Raw genomic sequence first — 11726 nt, 5'->3', positions numbered from 1 at the left:
TATTACTCTTAATTTTCTTTATTAAAAGATCAGAAAACTTTTAAAACATTCACTTCACTCCGATGCAGGTCAAGAAGAGCCTCTCCCCTTTTATTCCAGAAACTAAAGCACAAAGATTGGGTAATTTGTTCAAACTCTGTGGAAAAGCCCAACGCATCTGCTGAGTTTGCCCCATTTCCCTTTTGTTGGTTTCTGTGTTTCTGAACTCCGAATAACATGCAGGGTCTGCAGATCTGAAAACGCCCGTTACTGCTGGAAAGCTCTGAGGTTTGACATCTACACATCACTCTCCAGGGTGGGATGGAGATGACCAGGTGCCTGCAGTCCCTGCTCATCAATCAGCCCCTTACACACGAGCAGCGTTGGCCGTGAGCAAAGCTGCGCAAAGCTGAGCAAAACTGAGCAAAACTGAGCAAAGCTCAGCAAAGCTGAGCAAAACTGAGCAAAACTGAGCAAAGCTGAGCAGCAACCCAGCTCCTCCAGCCATGTTTTTGTTGTTATCTGTGCGGGAAAAGCAAAGAGAGACAGAACAGACGCAGAGCTCCTCTCCACTGTCAGCAAGTACCGAGTCCCATCTCCCACTGAGCCAAACTTCTCAAAGCTCCCAGGTTTTCCAAAACACCTCCTCTCCTTTCCAGCTCTTTCTGCTCCATTTGCTGTGGCTTTTTAACCAAATTCTATGAAGGAGAAGCCAGTTCCTCCAAGCCTCCTCCTGCCTAACTCTTGAAGTCAGGTCCAGATTTCAGCACGTCATTAACCACAGGCTAATAAGGCAAATTTTTACGCTGTTTAGCTCAACCTGAGGCCGAATTGCTTTGCTTAGTAATTCCTCACCCACGTTTAAAGATAATAAGAACAAGGGTTGCCTGGCAACCCTTCGAGAGGAGTTACCTGGCAGGACAATGCACAAAATAGTCTTTTTGCTTTGTGTGAAGCAACACTCTTAAATTTAGAATTGCTGCTTGCAGTTTGTGCAGTTCAGCAGCTCCATTCGTTCGGCTCCTCTTTGCCTTTGGTCTGTTCTTGCACAGGCTCATTTTCTCTTTTGTCAAATCTCTGGCACTTTTTCCACCTAAGAACATATCAGAATATTTATAGTGTTTGTGGAACCATGAATCACTATTAGAGCGATAGTCTGTGTGCAAAACAAGCGAAATAAGGTTAGAAACACACTCCCAACTAAATGCTTTTGAATCTGCAATCCGCAGCCTTCGAATCAGGATTCAGGTTGAGCTGAGACTAGGAAGTTGAAGAGAACAGGTGAGAACAGGCATCGCTGTTCAACCAGGCGCGTCCGCTCCCCTCCGAGGAATCGCCCCAAATTCCAACAGCTCCATCTTGCGCTGCTTCTCATCCCCGAACCCCCTCCCTGTGCTGTTCTGCGCAGCGTTGGGCTTTCTGCTGGTGGAGACAGATTGTTCCCTTCTAGAACAGGACGTGTTTTCATCCTGTGATATAATGTCTTTTGATTTGGAACCAAACCACTTTAATGTAAAAACGTACACACCACTTTCTCCCTTGTTTTTTTCCCTCTCCAGATTTCAAGAAATGTACTAGAAAGCAGATGACTGTTTATTCCGCTCTGTACACAAGCACAGGAGCTTGTAGAACACAGATGCTGATTTCTTTAACGCCAAGTGATGATTATGTAGCAAAACCTGCATAATCTGGATCTTCCCTTTCCTCTGCCCCCCCAGGAAGGTCACGGCCGCAGCCAGAACTGAGACTTAATCGCGGTAACTCCTCTTAAAGTCTCTCTGGAGGAGGCGAGTCTTAAACCTGCTACAATTTGAAAGTATCTTCATTCAGCACCACGTTTCCTTCCTCACGAGTAGGCACAGTGGTATTGCTCATAATAAACTGCTATCAAGTAAATTTAATAGAAAATCAAATACTTTAATGAAATCAGGGAGCATGAGAGTAACAGCTCAGATATACCACTAGAACTGATACTACTGGGCTGTGGGGGTTTTGCTGTTGTTTTTTAATGCTCTGTTCTTCAACAAGCATGCAGATTGACAAACTACCAACTCTTCAGAGTGTCAAAGATCCTGAGTAAAGAATTCCAAATCACTTAAAATGCATATATAGGAAATGTCTTACGAGCTGGTGGCCTGCACACAGCATTGCACAGATAAAAATATACTACTCTCAATACACAGAGCTAAATACTTTCACATTTATCAGAATTTTCTACACAAGTCTTTTGATAGAATTCAAGTTTTGAATTTTCTGTATATACCTCCCACCTGTAATTAACAAATGCTTATTTACATTGTGGATAAAGTGTAAAGGCTAGTAAGGCCGTATTCCATACTGTACTGTAACACTGCAAAATGTATATACACAAATAACCTAATATAGGCAACAGCTCTAAAAAAAGTCACCTTACATTTGTACAACATAATTGAGTCAGTATGAAAAGACCTTGTTAGCACCAAGCTACTCCCACGGGTTGTATCAACCGCCTCGAGGCTCCGGGTTCCGCAGGGAAGGACCATCCAGCCCAGAACCCAAAGCGCTGAGCAGCGGAGCTGCTGCTCACAGCCCCAACTCCACCGCGCTACGGTCCTCACGTCACCGCAGCAGGCATAGGAGCGACCGCAGACGGGTTCTGCAGCGTTATGAGGTGACACATTAATTCTTTCACATCATCACGATAGCATCTTTCCTTTGGATTCACGATAAAGTACAGAATTGCAGCAGAATGCACGCTACTCATGGTTTACAACAGGTTACACTGCAAAGGCCGAGCGGGGAAGAGCTCCACTGCTGCAGTTCCAAAGGAAACAACTCGTAGTTTTGTTCATCGCCTGTGCCTGCTGTGGCCAGGGTGCTCTCGGTCGTAGCGATGACCTGCTCGCTCGTACGACCGCGAACGCTCGTGCCGGTGGTTTCTGTAGTAATGACTCTTCTTCTTGTACTTCCCCGAGTGGTCGGAGCGCTCCCGGGAGCGGCTCCTGGAGCGCGAGGAGCTCCTGCTGCGGGATTTCCGCGCCTTGTGTGTCGAGTATTTGTAGTCTTTCGATTTCTTGTAACTTCTCACCTTGGAAGCTTTGTAGCTGGAACCGTGGTTGAACTGTCTTGGAGGAGAGTCGCTGCGGCTCCTGGAACGGCTGTGGGATTTGGAGCCGCTCGACGTGGAGTAACTTTCACTCTTCCTATGGAAAAAGAAGAGAAAGCCTACGATACTCTTAATATTCAATAGGATTACTCTCCATTACTATTAGCCCCTAAATGTAGTCATAACACAGACACACTAAGTACCATATGGACAAATGCTTCTCACTTATAGAGCCAAGGTGTGCGAGCACAGTTTGAGATCAGGCACTTGATATTCTATTCTGTTGTTTGGCCTCCCATGAAAACGAATCCTGCGTCCCAGACTTTGCTCACATCTGATTACTGTAGAAATACAGATCTTTAGAAACTGTTTGGAGTAGTCATGTCTTGGTTTGACATTTTTTTCCTCCCTTACTTAGAAAACACGTGTGAGTAACTGCCACATTCAGAGTGCTGCCAATAATACAGGTGAAACTACTTCTCCTGCTTCTAAATGAAGGCTTTGCAGGAGCAACTGCCAATGAGATGAAGGCTGGAGTTCAGAGTCCATCTACTGCGGAAAATGCTTTAACTACTCCAGTACAGTTCACAAAGTTATCACTGCAAGCACCCAGCTCTAAATGTAAGAAATTAAAGAGGAAAAACAAACCCCAAACGCTGCAGCTTGGTGGGTTGTGTATCACCAATAAACAGGCTGACGTGCAAAAAACGTCCCAACGTTCTTCCCCTCTCTTTTCAGTCCGTTTGGCACGGGTACAAGGTAAGCGCCCGCGACTCCCTGGACTGTGAGCCGAGCCAACGCAACTCAAATAAACCACCAGAGCTTTTCAGAGCACGCGCTTTCGCACCAGCGCATACCTGTGCTTGGGGGACGCGGATCTGGATGGGGATCTTGAGTAACTCTGATCTCTGCTTCCACTTCGACTTCTGCTTTCTCTTCCTTTCTGAACTCTGCAAGACACAATAAACACTAAGTTATTTTTCCGTAAAGCAGTCATGGGAAACAGTAAGTTTCTTCCTTCTGAAAGCCTTACCCGTTTACTGGGCTATTTGAACTCATTCTTTTTGCTCCTTCTGTTTTCCTTTTGGCATTCTTCATCGCCTGAACAGGTAGCGGTGAAGGTTTATTTCCTTTAACCTCTTTTGGAGACTCTATAAAAACAAGTGTTTGTTACCTTATTTTGAAAGAACGGGTAGTGACTGGAAGAGTGAAGCTTCCTCTCGCCCCGTTCCATCACCTCTGTGACAATCTGTTCTGTACACGTGGAGCTCATGTATATGTGCACACACACAGAACCACCCACAACAAGCAGATCTCAAGAAATCCACAGAAAGCAGAAGTTAATCCGCAACATTTTCGTCAAAATATTGAAGCAACACCAGGGAGTTGACTGCAATAGTAACACAGTGTTCAAAGATATTTCAAGGAAGAACAACTTCCTTTTCTTGCCCATTATTCAGTATCTTTTTGAAGGCAAACTGAGGAGGAAGGTGGGGAATGTTCTCTAGGCAAGATACACACCAGACTGGAAACTTCTGGCCAAGTACACAGGAAAATATTCCCCACCCAACACCCAAAAGTTCTCCTGCCAGAACTCCTCACCGTCCCTGTGCTTTAATATTGCTTTAGCATAACACACCAATCGCAAGGGTTTATTTATTGCCAAAACATCTAAAAGAAAGTCCCTGTACTACAGAACTAACCTTAATTTTAGATCAATTTAATTTTAGGGTTTATCTATTCCAAGAAATTATGAAGTTAGAGTGCTATCCACACTCTGCTATTTGAGCAGCTGCCAGAAGCGAGCTTAAAACAAACCAACCACCCTCACTGTATACGCATTCCAAAAGGGTAAATGTGCATTTAAGATGAGAAAGAGTTATTAAAAACAAGTGAGCCACTACTTACCATTTTTTGGGACAGGGGAAAATCCTGATGTGTTATCCAAACTTGGGGCTCCCTCGGGTACCAGACCCTTCGCTTGTGCTTTTGCCTCTTCAATAGCCAGTTTCTTCTTTTCTACTTTACTTTCCAGATCAGATAAATCAACCTGTGAACACAGGAGCAACGCTTGTGACAAAAACTCAGTAAACTAGACTTGCTGGTAACTCACCAAAAATCCTAAAGAGATCCAGACACTGCAACTACTGTCCTGTTTCACTTAAGGCCCCACACTTGCAGCTCGGCTACAACAGGAGGTTTTCCAACTCATGTTCTGAGCAGCAGCCTTTCAGTAAATGCTCCTTTCACAAAGAAATGAAACAGAAACAAACCTTTTTCCGAGTGTAGAGCTGCAAAATTTTTAAGCAGATTTCTTGAATCTCTTCCTCTGTTGTTCCAAAGAGTAAAAACCAGTGTGGACGATTAGGAAGTGGAATCTGAAAGGGAAGGGAAGAGACGTTTTGTTTTCTGCTTCTATCAGAAGACCTAACAAAGGTGGAATTAGTGGAACTGCCGCTCACCTCCAGCGTCCTCGCTGCCAGGTAAATACACGCGCAGGCAATGCTTTCTGGCTGGAACCTCACAAAGACGTCTGTCCTCAGGCTGTCGTTCATGTAGTTCCTGAAAGATAGGATACCAGAAACATTGCACGGCACTGCAAAGTTGTTTGGTGGGGTTTTGTTTTGGTTTTACTTCTACAAAGACTAGTTCTTTCTGCGTTCAGTTACTAGACATCAACATTATACTCCTGTAAAATCTAAAGAGAAGTTGAATGGCTTCACTAGAAAAAAGTAAATCCCTCAAGGGGAGGGATGTGTGACAGAAATTAAGTTTGATTGACTGACTGGCTGCTGAAAATTCAGTTGTGAGGAGAGAACCAATTTTAACGTCACTTTTCCTCCTGGGTCTCTACTGGCTTGCTCTCATGCAACAGACACTTCCATCAAGACAACATACGATATGATCTGAAGTACTCAGAGAGTTTTAGGTTCACATGTTTCTCTGCAACAGAGTTGAACCCCGACGTTTGCTGCAAGCTGCAGCTCCTGTAGTTCTCCCAGGAAATCACAGTTCTCTGCAGCAGGCGCCGACTTCCACTGGAGATTTACGGAGTCCCTTTTCCTTCAGAAGCGTATTTTCCATCCAGAACGGAATTCTTTTTGAGGCAAAAAGCAGCCACAGAAGAAATGAGGGTGTTTGGGGACATCAGTTCAGGAGAATACTCAGTGCTCAGGCAGATCTCCTCTTTGGCACATGAAACACGGTTTCCAAACTGTCCCATTTCAGTAAGGTTGCTTAAAATGAATATTCACAGAATGAGAAAACTGTAAAAATATTGCATATATTCCAGTCAGTACACTTAAGCATTATTCTTCTAAATCTTAAATACACAAAGTAACTTCCTCTGAACCTGTCAGCTGATGTGCTTAAAAAGATCTAGATTTTTGAGCAAACATGTCAAGCAAAGTATCAGATGGGGAAAAGCTGAAACCAGCCATGATTTAAAGTCTCAAAAGAAAGTCATGACCAGGTGGGTACCCAGTACACAAGGATTCACTAACCCCAAGACGTCCAAACCAGAGACCACAGCCCACACGCTTGGAACCATTTTCCACAGGACAGACTAAAGGAACTTGGATCCCAAGAGTATCAAACTCCCGCCTGTCCCGCTTCTCTTAAATTCCTGTTTACACCCCAAAAAAGCAACGCTAAACATCAGCTCATCTTTCTGGGGGAAAGGAACTTCAAAACCTCCTCTTCTTATCCCACTACAAACCTTTTGGCAGAAAATGTGGTAAAGAAAAGTGGTATTTCAAACAGCTGGAAGCCAAACAGCCTTTTTCTAATTTGCCCAATTGAAAAACGTGCCTGCTTCCAAGTTTGGCCTCCGTATATTTTTCCCTGTGGGCTCAGAATCAGACACATGAAGAAATGAATCCTTGTCACAATATTTTAAGAAAAGGGTAATGTGAAAACGCACATTTCAAAAACTATTGTACTGGATATCCACCAGTGTTGAGGGACTGGAAGCAACACGCATCAGTACACAACTGATTTAACATCTGAACCATTTGACAAGTGGGGTAATTTCCTTCCTCACCCTTTAATAATAAGTGGAAAACTGGTAAGGAGAAGTTTGTAACCCACACTCCTGTACTTCATGCACCAGCACTGGGAAATCTGGGAGTGGGAAGTTTCTCTAAGTCCCAAGTATCACCTTTGACTCCAAGCATCACACATCTACTCAAATGTTTTCTAAATAGTTTACAAATAGAAATCAGATTTTAGTCTTCATTGCGTTAATTCATCCCTTTAAGACTTAAATCCCACCTTAACTTGCTTTATCATTTACAAATACATCATAGTAACAGTTATAGAAATATAACATTAAAAAAAAAAAATCTTTCAGAATTTCAACAAGCAGGTTATAAAATATACAACAGTCAAAACGCACAATAAAAATAAAAGTCAAAATAGTATAAGCACAAGCAGCAGTTGGCCAGTTACGCTACTATCACGTATATACCACCTGTCTAGAGTCAGCGTTCTCTTTGGAGAGCCTGCTGTGGTTTGACTGAAGACGGACGCTATCCCTGCACCACAGGCTCGGGCAGCAGAGCAGAAGTCTTAGTCACTTACCCTCAGAGGCTCCCCTTTGATTAAAAGAGTACAGAAAAGAAAAGTCAAAACTGGTTCTCTTACACAGGGCTCACAGTACCAGACAGTTCAGTCAGCAGAAATATGATCTTTGGATTCACTAAAGGTATTTAAACCACACTATTGTTAGAAAGCGTTATTTATTTGTTAAGTTTAAGACCTGGAATTTTACGTAAGCTTCCCATCCCCAAGCAAATTTCTACTCTAATGAGTGACAAGGCAGAGGACATTTCTTGGCAAACATGGAAACATTGAGTTTATCCAGTCTTACAAGCTGACATCTTGCATTATCCATATAGATTTGATCCATACAGATCATTATCTGTGATGAATTTTTAATACACCTATAATCGAGCTCAAGCCCTGGGAAAAGCCACTTCCCAGCACTGCTAACAGACTTTAATACACATTGTTTTCTCTGGAGAACAACAACAACAACAACAACAAAAAAGAAAACACTATAACCCACTCAATGTTTTCCCTTCAGCTGAAAAGCAAAAGCAGAGAGGAGGGAAGTGAGAAGTCAGGCTGGAAAGCTACCTTACCATTAAAACTGCGCCTCTGACTTAAGAGGCCCATCAACATTTGGGTGGCAGTTTGGGGCACACCAAGAAACACCGGAGCTGTGCGGCACGGCGCACAATCACTCCTGAGCGTGCTGCCCAGAGTGCCCCAAGTGACATATTTCTGCTACTGCCCCTGCTGGTCTCTTAGAACAAAGAAAATCAACTTACCATGACGTCTGGACCAGGTGCTGGTTACGTTCACATTCTAATACCTGAAGGTACATAACGATTATCTGGAAGATATGGGTTATCGAGTTATTACCAAGAATCTTGAGAGCCACCTATTTATTTCAGAGGGATATCCATGAGGCATCCGTTATTCTCTTTCAAGTTTAAAACACGCCACACGAGCGTTTGGCACGTCCCCCATGTTTATCCACACGGCTCCTGCTCTCCAATGCAAAAGTTTGCACGAGGTGACACTCAACCAGACCTGACCTTCCGAGCTCGGCCATCACGCTACTCCCCTACATGTCTTGTCTTCACCCGTTTGCAAGCTACGTATGTTCTCCTACACAATTCATGATTCCTTTTTAGCTGTAACTTGGGAGAAAACACTGCTGGCTGCAATAAGCAGTAACAGAAGCATAACAGGATTTGCAGAGAGAAGATCTAACGTGCCATCACTGGTTTATTCTGTCCTGGTTTTTTTTCCTTAGGTTTGAAACAAGGGTGCAGATAAAAAGATTACTCTTAATAGCAAAAATTCATAGTAATTACCAAACAAGTAGCATTGTCCTCTGGGGTACTGACAACACGAGTGAATTCTGAAAGCCAAAGAGGCTTCAAAAGACCTTAAGACAGCTGTTTTTAGAGGAAGAAGGAGCAAGATCTCAAGTTCTGCTGGCACAGAAGTAGGAGGTTCATTTACCACACTCAGCTACTTAAGGCATAATATGCTCGTGGTAGTAAAGCAACAACTTCAACATCTGCAGTAGTTACATCCTCCAAGTCTCACCCTAGTCTGACACGCGACACTTAAATATTGAGAGGTTAACTTATCTAGTACAAACCTTATGAGGGTGCTTTACATGGACACAGAATCCCAACTCCTTTAACACTCTTCTTTCTGCCTTAATAATTTGATTCTTCAAGTTCACATATTCTTGATCCAGTATGAGAGGCACAGGTTTCCTGCAAGACAATTTCAAATTCTGAAGAAGAAAACCTTAACCTCAAACAGTCCTCGTATGCAGCTTAAATTGTGTTTGTGTAAAAATAAGAGACATCACTATTTATAAGACCAAAAAGATTTGCTTAATAAAACGGGCCAACTCACTTTTCTCCTTCATGAGATCCCTTCAAGATGTTCCCTGATTCATAAAACAGGGAACGATACCATCATCAGCCCACGAAGTTTAACTATTAAAATACAACACAAATATTTCAGATTATTCCAAAGCCCACGCTTACTTTTTTTCTCGTATATGTCTGAGGCGATGGAACACGTTAATGACGTCCCTTATGCGCCTCGGTGCTTCTTCAATCTTGGATGCCAGGTGAACACAGGCCATCGACACGTGCTGAAATACAAGGATCGCAAGACACTGACGTTCTGCTCCCATGAGGAGCTGATCGCCTCCAACAGCTTAAGGAGGGACAACCAGAGAAAATGGTGGTAAAACAAGTAAATACTAAAACTGTGACAAAATCAGTACTATGCAGCCTTGTAAAACCATGGTGATCAATAAGCATAATTTACAGGCTAGTTACCAACACTCTGATCACACACAAGTTGACAACTTGCCAAAACAGACCAAAGATTCAATAAGATCTGTAGACGTACACACATTTTAGTATTTTCTTACCTCCATGGAATGCTTCACAAAAGACTTGGTATAGAAAAAACGCTGAAATAGCACCTGTCCCGTAGCCATCGCCACCTAAAAAGGAAATAACCACAAGAGACATTAACAAAACAACTACCAGCTCCAAAAAGAAATTACCTAGAATGATTTCAATGGATTTAAGACCCAGAAGAGGAGCTAAGCTATATTAAGTACGGGAGTAAGTTCAGTGGTAACTAAACCAGCACACCTACCTCAGCAACAAAATAAGTTACCCAAAATGTTATCAACATCACACTGTGAATTATATACATATGTTAAATTGTGGACTTTTTATGGAGTGTGCAAACACGCTCCAAATTAAATTTAAAAAAAAAAAAGAATAAAAAAAAGCAGGCAAACACTAGAACGTCATAAAAGCGCAAATTATAAGAACACATTAGGAAAACTTTCGTTTTTCAGCGTGGAAGGAGGTGGGGAATCTAATCATACTATGATTTGCATATAGTCATAACACAAATCAAAGACGACAAGAAGGCGCCTGGAAAGTTTAACGCTCAAGAGAGTGCCGAGGCCGCCTGAGACTGGAGCTCGCCAAGACAAAAAAATCCTTTCCGAGGTCAGGGCGAATCAAAGGAGCTCCAGAAATCCTTCTTAACGCAACACAGCTTAAAATGAAGGCGCATTGGAGCGCCCGGGGCCCCGCCCGGTTACATCAGCCGCTTCCTGCTCCGCCGGGAAAGGCCGCAGGGCCGGGGGGAGGCCGAGCGGCCCAAAGGAGCCGCTTCACCCCGGATCCCGGGCTGCGAGCGCTCCGGGCCCAGCGCACGAAGCTCCGCCCGGCCCGGGAGCGCGGCCGCCGGGCCCGAGGCCTCACCTGCGGGAGCCGCAGCAGGATCCCGGCCGCCTGGATGAGCTCGCAGCCGGTGACGCGCAGCTCGGTCTCGGTGTCCGGGTCGAGGCCGCTGCTCATGGACGGGGTGAAGCGCAGCGTGTGCTCGGGCAGGAGGCAGTTCTCCAGCGTGATCAGCACCCCCGAGTACAGCCGGTCGCCGATCAGCACCGCCCCAGGACCCGGCACCGGCGCCCCGCTCCCCGCCGCCCCGGATCCCGCCGCCGTGGCTCCGCCGGCCTGAGGCCCCGCCGGGCCGCTCCCCGTCAGCGCCGCCGCGGCCGCCGCGCTACCCGGCCCCGCCGCCATCTTGTGCCGCCGCCGCCTCGCCCGGCTGCACGCTGCGTCGCCGCTGGGTGGTGCCTCCGCCCTCCAATTCTCGTCGCCTATTGGTGAGACGCGACGAAGCGGCGATCGCCGATTGGCCGTGTCGCGGTGACGTCAGACGCTCGCCCCCGGAGCTGAACGGAGCGCGGCGTGACGCCAGCGGTTGGGAATTTGAACAAGGCGGAAGGGGCGGGGGCGGGACTTCCGGCGTCTCCAGCAGCGCAGCGAGGCCCGGGCGGGAGGAGCCGCCGCGATCGCAGCCGCGACCCCGCACCGCTCCCGGCCCGGCCGCCGCGGGGCTTCTCCCCGTTCAGCGCCACAGGTCACCACTCGGATCGCTTTTCCGGCTGCAGTTAGGTCAGAGAGGTTCTCCTGCCCCTCTGCTCTGCCCTGGGGAGACCACACCTGGAATCTTGTGTCCAGTTGTGGCCCCTCAGTTCCAGCAGGACAGGGAACTGCTGCAGAGAGTCCAGCGCAGCCACCAAGATGCT

General features: G+C 45.6%; 1 protein-coding gene across 6 annotated transcripts; it reads right to left on the bottom strand.

The window, feature by feature from the left end:
* Positions 1-63: 63 nt before the first annotated feature.
* Positions 64-11228, bottom strand: CCNL2 (cyclin L2). 6 transcript variants are annotated; one of them, XM_080358686.1, is made up of 12 exons: positions 10894-11228; positions 10038-10112; positions 9643-9752; positions 9243-9363; positions 8398-8462; positions 5527-5626; positions 5338-5442; positions 4973-5114; positions 4098-4215; positions 3922-4014; positions 3047-3161; positions 64-1072 (listed from the first exon to the last, which is right to left on the bottom strand). In XM_080358686.1, exons 1-12 carry the CDS (start codon positions 11215-11217, stop codon positions 1049-1051), a joined length of 1392 nt encoding a protein of 463 aa, XP_080214812.1. In that variant the 5' UTR covers positions 11218-11228; the 3' UTR covers positions 64-1048. The 6 variants fall into 6 exon arrangements, with proteins under 6 accessions (XP_080214812.1, XP_080214811.1, XP_080214816.1 ...); XM_080358685.1 differs by lacking the exon at positions 64-1072 and having other exon boundaries at positions 1108-3161; XM_080358690.1 differs by lacking the exons at positions 64-1072; positions 8398-8462; positions 9243-9363; ... (1 more) ...; positions 10038-10112; positions 10894-11228 and adding an exon at positions 7536-7646 and having other exon boundaries at positions 1108-3161; positions 5527-6300.
* Positions 11229-11726: the final 498 nt, after the last annotated feature.

Source organism: Nesoenas mayeri (genome assembly GCF_963082525.1).
Source record: "Nesoenas mayeri genome assembly, chromosome: 24".
Taxonomy (NCBI): domain Eukaryota; kingdom Metazoa; phylum Chordata; class Aves; order Columbiformes; family Columbidae; genus Nesoenas; species Nesoenas mayeri.
The sequence above is the reverse complement of the archived record's forward strand: the minus strand, read 5'-3'. Positions and strand labels throughout refer to the sequence as shown.